At 37.3% G+C, this 21,876-nt stretch overlaps 1 protein-coding gene across 1 annotated transcript in view; it reads left to right on the top strand.

Moving 5' to 3' along the window:
• The window catches only part of LOC123655653 (E3 ubiquitin-protein ligase HECTD1), a 49,974-nt gene that overhangs the window by 21,985 nt on the left and 6,113 nt on the right, over nt 1-21,876 (top strand). Inside the window, 14 exon segments of the mRNA XM_045591413.1 lie at nt 674-871; nt 2,861-3,090; nt 3,219-3,393; nt 3,617-3,752; nt 4,123-4,292; nt 5,027-5,167; nt 7,139-7,240; nt 7,894-8,003; nt 8,743-8,878; nt 9,006-9,131; nt 19,851-20,046; nt 20,704-20,896; nt 21,119-21,145; nt 21,302-21,411. Of these exon segments, the coding sequence (XP_045447369.1) occupies nt 674-871; nt 2,861-3,090; nt 3,219-3,393; nt 3,617-3,752; nt 4,123-4,292; nt 5,027-5,167; nt 7,139-7,240; nt 7,894-8,003; nt 8,743-8,878; nt 9,006-9,131; nt 19,851-20,046; nt 20,704-20,896; nt 21,119-21,145; nt 21,302-21,411 (2,050 nt within the window).

Below are 21,876 nucleotides of genomic sequence, written 5' to 3'. Positions count from 1 at the left end.
CTGCGTGAAGAACAACTATTAGAAAATCAACTGAAAAAGCTGGAACAAGATAAAAATTCAATATGCACACAAAGTCAGCGAAATAAATAGAAACAATATCAAACATTTTGTGCTGTACATTTAAAATATATTAATACGGTAGTCCTTCGAAACTTTATGCAACGTCGTAGATAATATGCAGTCGGAGGCATGAAATTGAAGGATAAGTCAAATCATTCTCTCTTTGTGCATGTCTCCGACTGCATGTTATGTACGACGTTGCACATAGTTTCGAAGGACTACCGTATTAATATATTTTAAATGTACAGCACAAAATGTTTGATATTGTTTCTATTTATTTCGCTGACTTTGTGTGCATATTGAATTTTTATCTTGTTCCAGCTTTTTCAGTTGATTTTCCAATAGTTGTTCTTCACGCAGGCGGGTTTTTTGTTTTTTTTTTTAATTTATCATTTATTCTAGAAAGTTGTAAATATCTAGTTGAAATAATTAAATCACCTGTTTTGTTTAATATTTTAAATCTATGTAGTTAAAATGGAATATACTTTAACTGTATAGTTTTTTGGTATGAAGTGATTTTCTCGGTTAAATTAGCAACAAAACTCGGTGCACTTCACACGATGTAGGTAATATTGACAGTATACCAACATAGATGACTCCTGACCGCCCGCAGATGTCGACGGACGGCGTGAGCTGGAGCACGCTGGTGGCGCACAGCGACGAGCAGGCGCTGCAGGAGCCCGGCAGCACGGCCACGTGGCGCGTGCGCGCCGACGCGCCCTACCGCTACCTGCGCGTGCAGCAGAACGGCAAGAACGCCAGCGGGCAGAGCCACTACCTGTCGCTGTCCGGCCTCGAGATATACGGCAAGGTGCGCGCCCGCGTCGCACACGCACTAAACAATATCGCACGCGTGCCGTCGAGCCATATTGCTTACTAATTTAACATTTTAACATTACGACGTATTTTACTAAGGCCCAGGCACTCAACAGTGCATGCGACATCGTGTCTATATATTAGGTGTACCTCAATACAACGACAAAGGAAAGATACTCCTTGTTTTGAAGTCACTTAAAAATAGTAAAAAATTAAAAAATTAAATAAATTAAGGTCTAACGACTATATATTTCGCAATGTTCCGCGTCATAAGCTAAAGGCGTCGTCCACAAATCTCGTGATGTTTTTCAGCAACTTTTAACCCCCTACCCTACCCCCCTTTTGATATGTGGTGACGTTTTAGACTACCCCCGTACCCAAAAATCAATTGTATTTTTTTTTGCAAAGTAAATTAAATTTTCCAGAACATTATCATTAAATACAGGCTTAATAAAAATTAATTTTAATAAATTAAGCGTCGTTTTCCAAATTTCTAGACAGGCAAAGGTTACGAGGTGTATGTTTATTTATTTATTTTATTTATTTGGGAAACATACAATATAAAAATCACATACAATTAATTTTCTTACAAAAACACATTTAATCACTAAAGTTTCCACTAACAATAATATACAGACATGTCATTTGAAAAGTCGTAATTTTAAATCAATTAACATAATATAAATTAAATTAACTATCAAAGGAGACAAAAAAAATCACTTAGATATAAATATGTATGTGATATATAAAAAAAAGTCATAAAAAGAGTAGAACGTGTCAATTATGTCAAATGAAAGGATTATAATTTAAAAATAAGTCAAAGATTAGAATTAAAATTAAGATTAATACAAAAATTACTGTAATAAATCAAAGAGATGCATTATTATATCAAGAAATACATTATATTTTTTTTAATCAAAGAAATACATTTTTTTACGTCCCTAACATGCTGCTTAAATGAGGTTAGGGTACAATTATAAATGTCAATGGAGTAAAATATGTCGTCATAGTTTTTACAGGACCTGAGAACAAAGATGTTTCCAGCATATTTGGTCCTGGTTACAGTTACAGGGACCTTTTTGAACGCGAACTCGTCCGAGGGCACCTCAAATTAATATTTTGTAAAAAAAAAACGCCGAATCAATATGAGATTTCAATATCTTATACAAAAAGACTTGGTCTCTCTCTAAGCGCCGATCAAACAACGATGGGAGGGGTAACGGTGCGGTAACATCATTGCGACTTAAAGCTTTTAAATTAAAGTGCCTTTCAAATTTTCTTTGAATTTTTTCTATAGTTTCAATATAAGTTTTGTATTGAGGGTTGCAGATTGTCGATGCATACTGTAATATGGATCTAACATATGAGTTGTACTATAATAATAGAGTAGATCTATACCTAAAATCTCTACTACATCGAAATACAAAACCAAGCATTCGGTACGCCTTTGTAGTTATATGCTCGATGTGAGAATTAAAGGATAGTTTGCAGTCAAGAAGACGCCCAGGTCTCTCACTTCAGATACCCTGTTAAGCATAACATTGTTTAAAAAATAATCATATTCTAGAAAATGAGATAATGCTACACTTTTTGGGATTCAAGTCAGGTGATTGTTTGTACAATAAATACTTAATTCGTTCAGATCGATTTGTAATAATTGACAATCAAGAGGTGTTTTAATTTTCTTATATATTTTCATATCGTCAGCATATATCAGTAAGTCAGAATATTTGAGGATAGAACCTACGTCATTTATATATAAATTAAAAAGAAGCGGGACGAGATGAGAGCCATGGGGAACACCAGATGTTACTGGCATAAATGTTTATCATTAATTAACGGTTGTTTATTGTTTGTTATTTTTTCTGAAAATAGCAAGTTGTTGCACCTGTTTGTGATGTTTCGTGATATTTATCCGAAAAGCCTCACGATCACGAAGCGATCAGCGATTGACAGACGGGCCCTAAGGAGTGGAACTGTTCAGGTGGTGAGCGTGGTGGAGGCGCCCCCGCGGCAGCTGGGCGCGCCGGGCGCGGCGGCCAGCGCGGGCGCGGGCGGCGCGCGCGCGCGGCGCTGGTCGCGCGGCGCGCGCGGCCTGGGCGCGGGCGCGCGCGTCATGCGCGGCCCCGACTGGAAGTGGCGCGACCAGGACGGAGCGCAGCCCGCGCTCGGCACCGTCACCTCCGACCTGCACAACGGATGGGTGGACGTCAGGTGAGCGAGTAGCTCGCACGGGAGCGGATATATTTGTTACTCTCACGGCTTGCATAACTTAGCTCACATCGAAAAAAGTAAAGAGGTAAAAATAAAAATGTCTCGTATTTAATCGTAAGAAATTTTAGGTGGGATCACGGCGGACGAAACTCGTACCGCATGGGCGCCGAGGGCAAGTTCGACTTGAAGGTGGTGAGCGGCGGCTCGAGTGCGGGCGGGGCGGGCGGCGCGGGTGAGGCTCGTAGCTCGCGCAAGAGCCACTCCACGCCCAGTCTGCCGGACGCCACTGCCACCGACCAACAGGTTATTGCTCATATTATTGTCTAAAGAGCATTGAAATAAGAATATTAAAATGAAATTGAAGCTTAAAACTTAATTGACAGTGCTGCTTTACCTTCAGATGCCTACTGAATCATATCCCATTTTCTTGTAATTTTAACTTCAATTGTATACAGTTTCACTTTAATAAAATAAACGGAATTTGCATACGGATGGAGTTAAAATTAAAAACCTATTTTTCGATCAGGTGTCAGTAGCGTCGACGGAGCAGGCATCGTCAGCGGACAACATCTCAGAAGAGGTGGGCGGCAACATGACGCGTCCGCGAACACACGCGACTGACCTGTCCGCCATCAACACGTCCACGCACCACATTAATACGGGTACTTTGAGTTGCCATTACCATGTAAATCTCATATGTATGGTTGCTATCCATTAAGTCAGTGTCCGCGTAAATAGTTATCTATCTATATATATATACACACTGACTTTCTCACGAAAAAAAAATCTTCAGATCAAATCTAGTACATCATGCGTTAATCAAGTTAAAAAATTAAGGATAAACTTTGGTTTATTATACATATATACAAAATTTTTATGTAACTTTAATGTATGATTGTAGATTTATTTACAAAGCAATGAAAAATATTTTTTAAAAAGGACAAAAAATAAAATTCTCTTAAATCTTTAAGCTGTTTTGTCTGTGTTGTGTCTATCAATTTTTACTTTAAATTTATTATGGTATGATTCCAGATTTAGCTACTATTGTTGAGTCACTCACATTGGGTGCTGAGGGCAATAATTGTATGACTGATTTGGGAAATACCTCCTTCACAAACATGGAAATGGGACCCACGAGTATAACAGACATAACCAAACCTTATCCAGCCAAAGAACCGCTGCCGGACTCTGCCTCTCAAGAGGTAATTTAAATTAATATATTTTATTTTTAGATGTTTGTAGTGTTATTAATTTGGATTTGTTGTCCTTGTGTTATTTGGGTTGTTTCTATAATCCTTTAAATAAGGTAAAAATTTTATACATTTTATTTATACAAAATTTTAGTAATATCTATTTAATTTTATTAAACTAGCCATAATTCTGTAGACGCATAATTAATTATTACTTTTTTAACAACTTGAACTTTTTGTTTTATTTATTTCATAACTGCTCTAAAATTTTTACCTAATGTAAATAGTTTTTAGTAAATAATGAATTTGTTACAAGACTTCTGGAAGATTTATTATTAACAGTGTTTTTAGACATAAACATAAAACATTGTTATTAAAATCTGTCATGATTAAACTACCTCACCATTCCTACCGTGTGAGTGTAAATTCACCAATGGCGCCTCGACGACCATACAAAATGACAAATTTAAAAAATAATAGCAGTAAAGCTAGCTGAAAATAATTGTGTTCAAGTCGCATATAATTTGACTTGACTCATTTCAAAAGGATATTCATATTTTTCTACTGTAGCTGTTTCGTATGCACAAGTGCTTAGGAATGGCAGTGATCACTTAAGATCAAGTGATCTGAATATCTACTGAGGACTGTTTGCGGGACAAAATAATAAACGAATAACACTATTCGAGCCTGTCGGCAGTGGCGCCAGAGGGGCATAAATTGTAAGTAGCGGTGTGGTGTGCAAACAGGCCGAGGCGCGCTGCTGCGACGGCGACGCGATGCGCAACAGCGCCAACGCGCTGCTGTCCAGCGAGCTGCTGTCGCTGCCGTCGCTGCCGCCCGGCCTGCTGCACACGCTGCGCAACAACGCCAACCGCCTGCACATACAGGTAGCGCTGAGTCTACTATACGCACTATACGTATGGTACGCCACAACGCCACCACGCCACCACGCCACCCGCCACCCGCCACCCGCCACCCGCCTGCTCATTTAGGTAGCGACTGGTCTCGCGCATTATGTGCGAGTTACTAAACACCGCCAACCTGACTTCACGTACGGGTAGTGACTAGTCTTGTGCCTTGTAGTATGTTGTGTGGTGTAGTATTTATACATATTGTGCTAAGAAAGATCACACATACACACGCTGCGTAAAAATACTAACCGTCTGTAGAAACACATGATACTGCATGTTTTTTTAATTTGCTTTTATTTATTTTTTATGCTGAGCTGTATTTTTTACCATATTCTGAGTAATTAAGGTAATTAAGTTGGTAAAATATAACATTCGATAATTTTATTTCTTAAATAGAAAACAGCAATTTGTAAAGTCTATTTTTTTTTGGAACTGTCTTATTTAGTAAATAAACTTTTGTCAATACGTAATTCACGTTTTTTCGCATTATATTACTTTCACTAAACATTACTTATAGACATTTGTAAAACTCCATTTACTGTTTATTTCACTAAGAAGAAATATCAACTTATCATTTTAAACACATAAAAACAATTAAAATACGATTTTTTTTTTTTTTTTTTTTATGTCACTAGGTCGGCAAACAAGCGTACGGCTCACCTGATGGTAAGCGATTACCGTAGCTTATAGACGCCTGCAACACCAGAAGCATCGCAAGCGCGTTGCCGACCCAATCCCCAATCCCCCCAGGAGCTCTGGTCACCTTACTCACCAACAGGAACACAATACTGCTTGAAAACAGTATTATTTTGCTGTGATCTAAACGAATTTCGAGAGCACAGAAAATTAATATGTTTGAATATGACATTTCAATATCTTTTTTTAAAAGGCAAATAGGGATGTGGTCATAATATTTTTAGAGGTGAATGAGTATAAGTGAATGAACAGCATGAGCGATAAAATAGACCGTGTTCTTTACCTATATTTTAAATTTTCACGAATTATAATTTGTTAATAAGTTATAAAATATTGTTACCGTCAAGCGATTTATTATTAAGTTTTATATATTATTATTTTTTAATTTTTATTTTTTTTATTTTTATTTTTTATGTTGAGCGCAAAAAACGCTGCAAATGTCAATCTTTTATGGTAGTGTTCATTGTAAAGGTTTTATTTTATATTATAAATATTTCTGAATATCAATTTCACCCTGAACATTTTTAACGCTATCCAATTTAATATAAAAGTATAACATAGGCCTGGCATAAAAGTTTACTGTAGTTCAGAGGAAAATTTTGTGAGACTTTAGGATGTGACTTAGGATTACCCAATGAGAGCTTCGTGAAAAATAATGTTATTAGTCCTTTTGTTAAGATGTTAGAGAGAGTACGTCGCCGACGGAAGGGTTTTTTATTCAGAGTAAATACAAATAATGTGACAATAATACTATGGGTCGACTTTTTTTCTAGACACAGACGGCCCTATTGTATTGTAAATTTTATTTGTGACCGTCCTTTTTTACCGATCATTTAAATAAACGAAATTAAATTTGTTGTCTTTTATAAAGATACTCGATATTTTTTTTTTTTTCGTAATTCTGTACCTCTACTAATTCATAGCAAAAATATCAATATATTATCAGGTTTTGAAATAATTTTAGCAATATGGTAGCGTTAAATGTTTGAACATAAAATGAATTTTATTTTCGTCTATGGCTTATTAATATTGTTCATTAATTTGCTCTTTGTGTCACTTTACTAAACTTACAATACTACTCTAATGTGGTCGGAAGTATTTGTTTACTAAACAACACTGTTCCAAAAAAAAAAAAAATAGAATATAGAGTTGTATTGCAATAGCGATTTTGTAATACCTGCTCGATCTGCTTGTAAACGTCGTGTCGAAAGACTTTTAAAACTGATTATAAAATCTTAACTTTTTTACCAGTGTGAAGAAAATGAGAGCGGCGAGGGTCAGTTTGTTGAGCACAAAAAAGATGGACAGGGTTCCGGTACGATGAGCGCCAGCGAACCTGATTTAACACAACAGGTAAATTACATGAGACTGGCAATATGCTTATATCCTTTTGAAATATGTAAAAATTACACTCCACAGGATACACTACCAGGCCCCTCACCTCAGTTACCCTCTTTATTGGTTCCTTGTTAAAGCAGTAATTGTACTCCGCTATATGACGGTTACGAGAAAATGTAATGACGTTGCATTTTTCGATGTTGAAGATGAGACCATTGCAAAATCAATGGTTATCGGAACGAAATACTAAAATAATTTTTCTCGTATAAAAAGCGTAAGAAGTGTATATAGTATTTTGTAATTAGTTTGGGTCGTACATTAATCATGTGAGGAGGGGCGTTGTCATGGGCTCGTCCGCCAAATATTAATAAATAATCTTGGTCAATTTATGAAGTAGCCGTTTTATTCACTGTGCGATTTCTAAACCAAACAAACAACCAACTAACACAATGGAACCTTAATGTCCGTCTGGAGATTTTTCTCATGACGCTTAATTCTTCAAAATTTTATCTGTATTTCAAGATGATATTCTGAAATTTTCAATATACTTTGTACCAATAGCTCACGTATACTAATAGCTCTCATGATATGTATATCACCAAAGGGGGTTGAGGTGCTATAAACATAACGTGAAAATGGATGACCCTGAGAGAAATGCGTGTTCGCAGGGCGCGGCACGGCTGTTGGAGTCTTTGGGCGTGGGTCGCGGCGCGGGCGCGGGCCGTGGCTCGGCGCAGCGTTCGACGCGTTCCAACCACTCCGCCGGACTGTTCCCGAGGTAAGCTTGTGGCGACACTCTAATGCTAAAATACGTCACCTGAATTCGAAGACTTCATTTTTGAAAATTCATTGCTCCTTAATTCAGTATTCCCTTTCATCTTATTGAGGATTCCACTAAAAACCAGATCTGTACTTTACTGTATCTCAATACTGAGTTAAAGTCCTGTACGTGGTGGTTGGAAAAAACTCTTTGAGTTTACTCCTTAACAAACTATTAAAGGCCGGTGGTATGAAATAAATACGGGAAGTAAAATAAAAACGCTGAGCAGAGACGCGACCTGCCTTAAGAGTGACCATTTACCGCGTAACGTTTCTTGCGAGAATATATACGAGATAAATATATTTTTAATATATCACGGTACGGTTCATGTTTTTAGTATAAAAAAGGACATGGGTTCATAAGCCCGTGGATGTATATCACTTGTAGTAAAACAAAAAATATATATCACGGTAACAGTTTTTGTTTAAAATGAAAAAAGTATCTTATAATATTCTTATGCCATTATTGAAGTTGTCGTCTTCGAGTAGGACAGATAACCCCATGCCCAAGATAGCTTGAAGCATAAAACAGGGGGAAACTAATTTAAATACCCCTAATCTAAGTTACAACTGACGATAATCTGTAGTCGGACATTTTCAGACTATTACTCAACAGAACAAGAAGCGCTCTTCAAACCATAAGGTTCGTCAAAAGATAATATGGGCCCTATCCGGTTATCATATAGTGTAATTTCCAGCTTGGTGCGCCTGGCGCTGTCCAGTAACTTCCCCGGCGGGCTACTGTCCGCAGCTCAAAGTTATCCGTCTTTGGCGCCAAATGCACAAAACGCATTAACTCTTTCCCTGACTTCTACTTCGAGTGAAAGTGAACAGGTATGAATCATAATTTTGTACGTGCCAATTACTGTTATTTTTATACTTAATAAAATAGAAATATTTTAATAGATTTTTTTTTCAATTCAATAAAATGCTAAAGTGGGCTGGATAATTTTGTTCTTAGGTGTCATTAGAAGATTTCTTAGAGTCTTGTCGAGCGCCTGCGTTATTAACGGAGCTAGAAGATGACGACGAGGGAGATGATGCACTCGATAGCGATAAAGAAAACGAGCCTACTTATCAGGAGGTGGTGAGTACTTAGTGTAGCTGAATTGTTATTTAAAATTTATGTTTACTGAGTAGAGCACAGAAGGAAATATCCTGATCGAAATGTAGAAGTACCTCAACCAAACACCAAACCACAGCTCAATAATACTGCTATCAAGTAATGTTGTGTTCCTGTGGTGAGTAAAGTAACCAGAGCTCCTGGGATGGATACTTCTGTTTTTGCAGGCTTCTATGGCCAACGGTAACCGCTTATCATAAGATGAAAATTTAGTCAAGTAAATACGCGTTATCAAAAATTACTCCAAAAGTTGTGATCACATCTCGATGAAATTTAAATGTGACCACATGATAAACATTGTCTTTCGGTTAAATTAAAAATTATCAAAATCGGTACACCCAGTAAAAAGTTATTGCGGATATTTGAGCTTCCCTCGATTTCTCTGGGATTCCATCATCAGATCTTGGTTTCCTTATCATGGTACCACACTAGGTGTTTCTCAGTCGATAGAGCCAGGGCCAGTAAAACTACCGTATACCCGGAAAACGCATAGCAATTTATTAAAAATATTCTTAAATTATATGTAATTCAGAAAACGAAACGTTAGCATGTTTAAACACAGGGCAGCGCCATCTAGTTTTACCTTATAGAACTATTCTAACAATTATAACTAAATAATACAATGATTTTCAAATTGTACATACCGCCCGCCAAGGACTAACTAGTCCTTCGTAACACACATTTATTATTACATTACATTTATACACCTCTATGAAGAATAAAAAAAACTTATAGTAAATGGTTTTCTATGAAACACTTGCCATTAATACTTATTGCTAAAATGTATTGCAAATGTGGACTGTAGGTAAAATTAAAGAAAATAATACAATACCCCTCATAGGATAAAAACTAGTAAGATAAAAAAAAAAAACACTGTTAAATAATTTCTAAATAATTAACATTCTTAACAACGAGTTTTACAAGTTTAAGATAAGAAATAAAAGTAAAATCCTTATTAGTAACATTAACAAACTTAACACTTAAATTGAATACTGAACAATAACTCTTAAATTTACGTTAATATGACCACCAGTAATCTTAAACCTATTTTAAAATAACAATTTAGGTTTCATTCACATCAATAGGCAAGAGACATAGCTTAGAGGTTGGACGTTGAATCGTTGAATTTTTGTAACGAAGAGTAACTACACGAGTGATGTCATCGCTACCCGGATGAACATCTACAACTATACCGTAAAGCCACTTAGCTGGGGGTAAATTCTCATCCTTGACTAAAACCATGTCACCTTTTTTTAATTCAGGGGTTTTCGTTTTCCATTTATATCTTTGAAAAAACTGAGTTAAATACTCTTGCGACCATCGCTTCCAAAAAATCTGAACCATGCGCTGTGTTAGTTGCCAACGTCTTAAATTACTTACCAAGCTAGGTTCTAAATTATGATCAGGTGCTAATACTAAGGGTTCGCCCACTAAAAAGTGACCTGGCGTCAAAGGAACACAATCATCAGGGTCAGAACTACCATTTGACAGTGGCCTCGAATTGAGACACGCCTCAATTTGAGCCAGTACCGTTGACAGTTCTTCATATGTAAGAGTAGAGTCACCTATTACTCTACGCAGATGATACTTTACACTTTTTATTCCTGCCTCCCATAATCCACCAAAGTTTGGAGCATGTGGAGGAATAAAATGCCATTCGGTGTTATTAGTTGCCAGTGCCGATGCAATCTCAGAGGCCAGGGTAGATTTTTCATTTGCAAATAGTTTTTTCAGTTCTCGCGAAGCCCCTACAAAATTTGTTCCGTTGTCACTCCATAAATGGTTACATCGACCCCTGCGTGCTATAAAACGTTTAAACGCAGCTAAAAAGCCTTCAGTGGTTAGATCTGAAACAGCTTCGATATGAACGGCTCGTGTGGACATACAAATGAAAAGGCAAATATAGCCTTTGTAAGACCTTTGGCCTCTACCCATGGAAACACGTATGTTTATAGGGCCTGCATAATCAACACCTGCATTTGAAAACGGTTTGCTAGGGGTGACTCGACAGGAGGGCATTTGACCCATCAAAGGAGTCCGAAAAGTAGCTGCATGTCTAATGCATGGGACACAATGATGAATGTGACTTTTGACTATATTTTTTAATTTGGTCACCCAATAGCTACTTCTTATATAATTACAAGTTAATTGTTGTCCACCATGCATCGTTTTATTATGGGCATCAGCTACTATAAGCCTTGCTAAATGAGATGCGCCATCTATTATAATGGGATGCTTACTTTTATATGATAAGTTCGACTTCTCCATGCGACCCCCGACTCTCATAATTCCAAAATTGTCCAGAAATGGATTGAGCATTGACAGTCTGCTCTTTTTACTTATATTTTTAGTTTTAGTAAGACTTGCCATTTCTACCGCGAATGCCTCGGATTGGTGATGTCGAATGCAACAGTCAAGTGCGTCCTGGATTTCTTTCGCTGTCAGGTAAGGCGAATTCTTTACACTCGTTTTGGGAGATTTGAGTTGAAGAAATCTTCGACAGAAAGCGATTACGCGTATATATTTTGTTAATGATGAGAATCGAGTAGACAAGTCCGTACCTGGGTCTGTCATCGCAGCTGCATGTACTTTAGTAGGTCTTAATTCTAGTTCAGTTTTAGTGTATATGGAAGCAGGTTTTTCATATTTAATAACATTATCAAACAACCAGCTTGGACCGCACTTCCACACTTGATTATCCAACAATGCAGCTGGTTTGATACCCCTCGACGCATAATCAGCGGGATTATCCTTAGTACTTACATAGGACCACTGTGACGAATCTAGATGCATAAGGATTTCCGAAGTCCGATTAGCAACGAAAGTTTTCCATCGACTGGGATGATCGCTTAGCCAAGCCAAAACAATTGTCGAATCTGTCCAAGCATGTAATCTAGCTTTATGGATGTTTAAGGCTTTTGCCACTTCAACCAGCAGCTTTGTGACTAAAACAGCTCCACACAACTCGAGCCTTGGTATCGAGATTTGTTTGATAGGAGCAACCTTAGTTTTTGCTGTGACGAGGCGGGATTCGACACTACCGTCTAACTTAATACATCTGATATACACTACTGCAGCATAAGCTACACTAGAGGCGTCGCTAAAGCCATGCAGCTCCACAATAGCGTCATCATCCGACGTCTGAACCCATCTAGGTAAATGAAAATTTACCAACTTACTTAATTCTTGTCGATAGAGTTCCCATTCATTTACGAGTGCAATCGGTAATCGGTCGTCCCAATCAAATCCCGTTAACCACATTTTTTGAATAAATATCTTCGCGGTAACAATACATGGAGCAAGCCACCCAAGAGGATCATATAAACGACTGATTTCCGATATAATTTCTCGTTTAGTTTCAACTGCAATTTCAGAAGATAACATAACTGTGTATTCAAATTCATCTGTAAAACGATTCCAAGTAAGACCCAAAATTTTTATAGTATCGTCTTCTCTGATCTCCATATCCTTTCCGTTATCTTCTTGCCACAACTTTCTGTTACTAGACCATTTCTGTAAATTGAATCCTCCCTTCTTCATTAATTCATTCATTTCTTTGTATACTTTAATCGCTTCTATTTCAGTTTGACAACCTGTCATGAGATCATCCATGTAGAAGTCTGTTCTGACTCTATTTGCAGCTAAGGGAAAATTATGACCTTCATCAATGCTAAGTTGATGCATGGCCTTTACTGCTAAGTATGGTGCGCAAGATGTACCAAAGGTTACCCTCAACAATCTGTAATCCTTAATTTCTGAGTCAGTCTCTTCACGCCAAACTATTCTCTGATAGTCAACATGTTTTCTAGCTATCTTTACCTGTCTGTACATTTTTATGATATCAGCAGTAAGACAGATAGGATGCATTCGCCATCGCATTATGATATGTCGCAATTCCGGCTGCAAAGTCGGCCCGACCATTAAAGTGTCATTTAAAGACACGCCATTGGCACTTCGATCTGAAGCGTTAAATACAACTCTAGTTTTGGTCGTACTTTTATCCGGTCTCAAAACTGCATGATGCGGTAACCATACTTTTTCCCCCGTTTCTTCTACCTTTTCTATTATTTCTTCCATATGACCAAGAGTAATGTATTCCTTTAATACTTCTGCATAATTCTTCTTTACTTCTAAATTTTTTGACAATCTCTTTTCCAGACTAAACAATCTCTTTACTGCAATTGTTTTTGTATCTCCATAAATATTTTCGACATTCATCTTGGGTCGGAAAGGCAATTCGACTACATAGCGACCATTTTCGTCTCTACTTTTAGTAGCGGCAAAATGGTTTTCGCATTCTTGCTCCTCAGGTGTCAAGACTTTTCCGCGTTCCAAGTTAGGTTCTGATTCTATTTCCCAAAAACGTTTAAAGAGATCGTGATCGTCGAGTTGAATATGCATATTTATAATAACATTATGACATTTGGGGTCACTAATGTTGCCTTCATTTACTAATCCTGACAATACCCATCCAAGGTAAGTATCCTGCGCAATCATAGAACCAGTAGGGTGTTTCAGTACCCCATTTTTCAGGATCTTACAATATACCTCGGCCCCTAATAAAATATCAATCCTATTAGGTGAATTGTATTGAGGATCTGCCAACCTAATTCGACCTATGTCTTCCCAATTAGGTAAGTGAAATTTTCTCTCCGGCAACACTGAAGTTACCTTCCGTAATACATGAGCTTTTACCTGTAATGTAAACGTGGGGTCATGAAGGGACTGCATGTTTACCATAACCACATATTTTGAGGTTAAGTCACTCTGACCGCCACCTAAACCTGAAATGCAAATCTTTGATGCTGTTTTATTTAAACATAAGTATTGAACAGCTGCTTCCGAAATAAAAGACGCTTGCGATCCCTGGTCTAACAACGCTCTCAATATCTGAGACGAACCGTTGTTGGACTCAGCTTTTATCAAAGCTGTTGCTAATAAGGTTTGGCTCTGTATTCGATCTGTCACAAAATGACTAACAATATTATTATTAGTGGCTTCATTCGTCTTTAAAGACGATTCCGGTTTTGGCTCTTCTGAGTCATCAGTCTTCGAACTGGCTCTACCGTGAAGAAGCGTGTGATGCTTCCTTCTGCATATACAACACGTTATTGGTACACGACACATCTTACCTGTATGATTGGTTCCCAAACAATTATAGCAAAGACCTAATGTCTTAACTATAGACTGACGGCTATCAAGATCCTGCTTGGCAAACTTATTACAGGAAAACAGTTTATGATTTTCAGCGCAATGAGGACAAATTGTTTTGGAAGCGACGTGCAAAGATTTAGGCTGATAAGTAGTTTGTTTTACTGGCTTAAATTTATTTTTTGAAGACTCTACAAATTCTAACGCACGGAAGCGTTCTTCTAAAAATTGTTTAAAATTATTAAATTTAGGTAACTCTACTGATAAGCTATTAACATACAATTCCCACTGCTTCCTCGTTTCATCGTCCAATTTCATACTAACAATATAAATGATAATAACGTCCCAAGACTCTACCTGAATACCTAAATTAGACAATTCATGTATACAATCCGTTGTGGTATCAAGTAAATCCTTGAGAGCATTAGGCGATTCAAAAGACATAGTACGTTGAGCAAACAAACGCTTTAAAATACAATTTGACATAAACCGCTTATTACTATATCTATTTTTTAATAGCTCCCAACATTTCTGGTAATTGTCACGTGTAACTGGAATGTGCTTTATTAATTGTTCTGCTTCTCCTTTTACTTGTGTTTTTAAGTAATGTAACCTCTGAACGTCATCTAAAGCAGCATTGTTATGTACTAACGACGTAAAGAGATCCTTAAATGAAGTCCATTCTGCATAGCTACCCCCAAACACTGGAATAGATATTTTCGGTAATCGAACGATAGAGTCTTTATTTCCGTGAGATGTAGAAGGTTCCCGGCTTATAGACGACGATTTCTCCATGGAGTTTAACACTGTCTTAAGCTCACTCTTGTAAGTTAAGTAAATTTCATAACCAGTATTAAATATATCATTTTTGACATAATAACTTTCGTCTAATTTCTCCTTTTTGTATGCACATATAATCTCTTCGTGCTTCTGATTGAACTTAAGCATTGTGCCTTCCAAGCTTTCCAATCTCGCACTGATATATGTTTCAGTTATTCTATCTTTAGGTGATTTTTTAAAATTGTTTCTTCCTCTTTCCATTTGGTTTATAAAATCGTCCATTAGTCTAAAGTCGGCTTCCATTTTCGTTTGAATTTATATATGTATTAAAAACTTTTACAAGTCCAACTTATTCAAAAATTTTCTAAGTCTAGTTTAAGCCGAATTATTCTAAGTGTTTTGGACTTAGCACGGTCAAAATAAAATCGGGCATAGATTCCTCGTCTTGTCGTTTTTTCGCGAATTATTCTAAGTCCTAACTAACACTTTAAAATTTTACAAGTCCACTTTTAATAATATATTTTCTAAGTTATTTTATCACTGTTAGTAAGATTCAAATTATAGCGTACTCACAGTTTGTTGCACTTTACCACTTCACCAGATCGTAAATTTGCCTCCTCCAGTTAGTTCCAAATTTCTCCACCAGGTGGCGCCACTGCTGCACCGACTTCTTAATTTGTAAACTTTGCACAATCACGGCGATCTTTTTAATTCGTCAACTAACACTGAACTATTTTTTTTTACTCGATTAGAACTAATATTTAGGTGTACCAATATACTTTTCAAAAAGCGATCCGGCTCGAAGGACCTTTGTTTCTCAGTCGATAGAGCCAGGGCCAGTAAAACTACCGTATACCCGGAAAACGCATAGCAATTTATTAAAAATATTCTTAAACTATATGTAATTCAGAAAACGAAACGTTAGCATGTTTAAACACAGGGCAGCGCCATCTAGTTTTACCTTATAGAACTATTCTAATAATTATAACTAAATAATATAATGATTTTCAAATTGTACACTAGGGATATCTGCTTTCCAACAAAAAAAGAATTATCAATATCGGTTCATAAACGACGAAGTTATCCCCGAACATAAATAAAAAAATATATATATATATATAAATAAATAAATATATATATATATATATATATAAATAAATAAATAAATAAATATATATATATATATATATATATATATATATATACATCCAGATACATTTTTGGCGTCAAGCACAAACTGCGTTATTACGACGTCCCTCAGTTATGCTTACATTTTATATGTTTTTTCTGCGAATGTTGCTTATTTTTTTCATTTTAAATTCCGTGGGTTATATCAATTTCTTTAAATTTCTTTTTTGAGAATATTCTGCTTACAGTTGTGCCCAACCATTTATGAACTCCTTTCATGATACTTATGTTATTGCTTCCTCCATATATCCATATAGCCTCACTTAATGCACCGATTATTTAGCGTCCTATATAAGTAATGATGAAATGAGTGAGAAGTAAGCTGAAATGCGACGTTGCCAGTTTTCTAGTAGGTGTGATCATCTATCGTTAACTTAAGAAATAATTCTATTACGCTCGTTGAAGTTTTTACATGTAACGGTCATAGGAACACCTCCAATTTTTCATCTTATAATAGCTCTCTTAATGAGTTGCAACATATATTTTATTTAGGCTTTTAACATTTTAATTATTGACGACGTAGCACATCATCAGAATAATAATATAATAAATAATTATTTATCGTTATGTCCATTTGTTATAAGTATTCTTTACCGGTTCGCAGGTTATGTCCACTTTCCTGCGAACCGTCAAAGAATAATAATAAATAATGTTCCCTTATCCTGCCACGGATACTTTCTGTACATTGAAGATATTTAAAAAAAGTGATACGGTCTATGAATACAGGTTACTGAATCGAACATTTTTTTTATATGTTTGTATGTGTCGTTGTGTCTTCATCACGCCAAAACAGCTAAACGGATTTCAAGTAATTTTAGAACATGGGTAACTGGGCATCCAAGAATACGAGGATATTATTTTTTCTTCTTCGCTGACGAATCTTATAGGTTAATTAAGTTTTATAGCCACAAATAGTTGTGCTGCCTGCTTTTACAAACAACATATTATTATCATTTTCAATATAAAAATGTCTCAAGGCTAAAATATTTTTATACAGACTAAATAGTCTAACTACTTAACTCTATTTCACTAGAATGATTTACCTAAGTCGTCGTCTAGCAAATTTAAACGTCGTCATTTACTTATAAAATATAAAGTATATCTTTTAAGTAGGTTTCTAATTTTTTTTAAGTGGATAACAATAGTTTATTAAACATTATACATATTTACAATTCACAACTTAAGAACTAAATATTTACAGATAGTTTTGGTATAAATCATGTCCGCGTGGAATCGTGTCAAGAATGCTGACAGCATTTTCTCGTTGAATCGCTATGCCGATTCTCTGGGCAAAAAAATGCACTAGCCCTCTTGTCACCAGTGGAGGCAATAAGGCGAAGAGTTATCTCATTTAAAAAAAAATTTAGCACTGCTACTCCAAGGTCCAAGTGTTTCGACTGCAAATGGCACAAAGATGTAATTTGAAATTAATACTTGTGCCGTTTAATCGTTTCAGCTTTTTCCGCTGTGGCTCCCGCTTTTAAGGCTGTTTCCCTGACATGAGAAGGAGCAAGTGTGTCAACGCAGGTTGCGTCCCACAAAAGCGCCCGTCCCCTTTCCCAGGGAACCAACGTCAATCCATCAGGTCTCTTTCCATCATTGCGACTAATTCCAGTAGGCTCGATAAGAGCAGGAACATCGATGGTGGCAAGAGCTTTTTTATGGTATCGTTTAGGGAACCGTGGCGGAAAAACCTACCCGAACTCTTGTTACAGGAAAGGCCGTGTAGTCCGAAAGAATCGACCTCTTTTCCGCACGGAGATCTGTGTTCAAAGCACAGTGGAGCTCCCAACCGGAGACCGAGAGCAATTCTAAAACTTTCATTTTCTAAAAGTGTCCCAAAGTTTTTTGACGGCATTGCGTGTAGCCTGGATTGGGTCAAAAGCCAGAACAGCTGCAAAAAAACTTCGTATCCTTAATAACAGTATGCGTCAAACTAACGTCCGTATATGTGTTACGTATTGCGTAGCCCTTACCTTATATACGGACGTCGTAAATCTGTATACCTACTATTCGAACCACTACATATTCGACGTCCATGACCAAACCGTCACTAAACAAAAAACACAAATTTTCAGTAGGGGCGCTCAATAACCAAATAAAAAATCATTGCAAAAATGTATTAAATGTAACAGAACCTTTGTTTTTTCAGATTCAAAGACTGCTACCCAGCCTGGCTTCCATATTCATGCAAAAAAGTATAGATAATGTATATCTAATATATAAAATTCTCGTGTCGCGGTGTTTGTAGTTAAACTCCTCCGAAACGGCTTGACCGATTCTCATGAAATTTTTTGTGCATATTGGGTAGGTATGAGAATCGAACAACATCTATTTTTCATCCCCCTAAATGTTAAGGGTAGTCCACCCCTAAATTTAATTTTTAATTTTTAGATAAATTATTTTATTTTTTATTTTATTATGATTTGGCGTTGAAAAATACATACAACCCTATGTTTTCACCCTTCTACCACCAACCCCTATTTTAAAATAGCGTTTAGCGGCAAGACAACGTTTGCCGGGTCAGCTAGTTAACTTATAGAAATATTTTTATTTTTATGACAAAATAGTGTCACTTTTCCGTTTAATATGTAAATTCAATTCGTAAATTCGTTAAAGCCTCACTTTTTCCTTTTAAGTGTACTTTTATTTTATTTTACTACTTAAGCAGTATTTTGCAACCGAGCGTCAAATAAGCAGCGACACGTGCGTAGCAACTGTTTTTAAATGATTTGTTTTGACTTAATTGAATATTTCAAAACCTTCAAATACAGTCAGTTTGGCAACGTCGCAATAGGACGTCAAATAATCGGTTGTATCGGAAGAGTTTTAGCAGAGTATACGCTCTGTCGATATACGCGCTAGACTAGCGCTGCACCGTTGGTACGGAATTTCGCGGAAGTTTTAGTTATACAAATGCAAATGTCTCAACGATTTTTTGGCTTCCGGCGATTTTTGTTGTACAGGTAGCTAGAGCCAAAAGGACTAATGGGACATCGATTAAAAAAGTGGCGTCCGATATGCGGACGTCTAAAGGAGGTGGACGCCAGTTTAGATGCATTTCGGCCCATGTGGGACGCCTAATTATTAGCAGGATGTATATATATATATATATATATATATATATATATATATATATATATATATATATATATATAGGTAGGTATTAGGTCGAATTGCAGTTAACGCAGTTCCACTATCATCTTTGAACTTAAAAACTGCTGGTTTTGAAATACACAGGCCGAAGACGGGCAGCAGCGTCTTCGGTGCGACAAAGCCAGCCCTGCGGTCACCCAGCGTGGTGACTATGGGCAATACACATGAGTTCACGCCATTTTTGGCGCAAACTTGTGGAGGCCTATGTCCAGCAGTAGACTGTGATAGGCTGAAATGATATGGTCAAATTGAGTAACCTCCTCCTTTTTTTTGAAGACGGTTAAAAATGAAAGTGTGTCCTTTGTTTTTTAGGCTAGTTTCTTCAAATATTTGTCGGCAATTGGCCACGATTATAAAGTAACGATGCATCCAATACGGCTTCATATACAGGGATGGTGTGTACCTCAGGTTTCGCGCAACCTGCTGTCTCTGATGGAAGAAGAGGCGCTGGAGGCGGTGCGCGGCGCGGGCGGCGTGGGAGGCGCGGGAGGAGCGCGCTCGCGCAAGCCCTGGGAGGACGACTTCGTGCTCAAGCGGCAGTTCTCCGCGCTCATTCCCGCCTTCGACCCGCGCCCCGGCCGCGCCAACCTCAACCAGACCGTCGGTGAGTTGTCAGCGAAGCGATCGATTACTAAACATACGTCTTTTAGCCGTTTATAGCTCCATTTGCTCATTAATATATTGCTAATCGTCAAATACTATTTGATTCTACTCTTTTTATCCTCAGTTAGGATAATGTTTTATAGCTAGCGTCTTCCTCAATTAGTAGGTGATCCGATTTTTTTTATTGGTATACCTACGAAAAAATCTAAGCAGACTGCGTAGAAACAAACATATATAATATTCCACTTTGTAATATTAGCATATAGTGTAGATGTGAATATTTACGGTGTTAATGGTAAAGCTCTTAATCTCATTGCTTCATATCTAATAGAATTCAATCGTAACTGTGTGAAGATAAATAATAATACGTATCCAATAAACGGAACGAAGTCTTCTGTATCTGTGTGACGTGTGGACTTAGTGACGCTGTATTTCATGCATATGATATTACTAATTTTTTACTACAACACAGTTTATATATTATTTTCAAAAGAGTAACTGCGGAGTTTCTTGCCGATTCATCTCTGCAGAATCCACATTACCAATCGGTGATATCTTTATTTTGAAATTTTAATTTGTAAAATGAGGATTCGAGAGTGCTCTCGGGGCCTATTTGGATGAAGTTGTGTTTGATTTTGATTTTGAATATCGAGCACAGATCTAAACATACCCCTGAACGACGAGTCCGACTCGGAGGAGGGCGCGGCGGGCGGCGCGGAGGCGGCGGCGGGCGGCGCGGAGGCGACGACGAGCGGCGCGGGCGAGCGGCGCGGCTGCGCGGCGCCCGCGCTGCGCCTGGCGCTGAGCGCGGCCGGCGCCACGCTGGCGCTGGAGCGGCCGGCCTGGACGCTGTACCGCGCCGTGCTGGCGCTCAACGCGCGCCTGCCCGCGCACGACGTGCACCGCGACACCACCTACACGTGAGTCGTGGCGCCGTCGACGAATCGCTGTCACGTATCGCGGCTTACACGAATTACTAATACTACCAATCGTTTCTATTTAACTGTTTTAATACTCCTTTTAATTTTAAATTGACTTTGGATTTTTACGATCAATAAAAGAATTTTGATAAGTGGAAAAATTCTAATGCAAGTAAAGATGTAACTTTCTTTCTTTTTAATTATACTCGTATTATCTGACTGAGGCGATAATACGACTAAGCCAGTATATTTTACTTGTACCTTAGGATAACTCGGATTTGACGCAACATTTCTCCTGAAACTAATAATAGTCGGTGATTTTTCATTTCTTGTAAGATTTATTTTATAGTATTTGATATGTTACAGGCTCTCATACAAAGAAGTCGAAGGTACAGAAGCTTTCGCGTGTTCAAGTGATAGTGAAGATGATGAACCTGGAGATCCAGGTTTGTTTAATTCATTTTTAATTAACTACATGTCTTTTGTTGTCTTCACGTATGTCAAAGTAATTTTTTTAACCGACTTCCAAAAAAGGAGGAGGTTCTCAATTCGACTGTATTTTTTTTAATGTATGTTACATCAGAACTTTTGACCGAGTAGACCGATTTCGACAAATTTTGTTTCAATCGAAAGGTGGTGTGTGTCAATTGGTCCCATTTAAATTTATTTGAGATCTAACAACTACTTTTCGAGTTATATCTAATAATGCGTTTTTACTTGACGCTTTTTTCGTCGACCTACGTTGTATTATACCGCTTAACTTTCTACTGGATGTACCGATTTTGATATATTTTTTTTTTGTTGGAAAGGAGATATCCCTAGTTTAGTACCATGATAAGGAAACTAGGATCTGATGATGGAATCATAGAGAAATCGAGGGAAACTACTGACAATTTTTTCGTCGATCTACG

The sequence above is a fragment of the Melitaea cinxia genome, chromosome 8 (genome assembly GCF_905220565.1).
Source record: "Melitaea cinxia chromosome 8, ilMelCinx1.1, whole genome shotgun sequence".
NCBI lineage: Eukaryota > Metazoa > Arthropoda > Insecta > Lepidoptera > Nymphalidae > Melitaea > Melitaea cinxia.
This window is presented reverse-complemented; position numbering and strand designations above follow the sequence as displayed.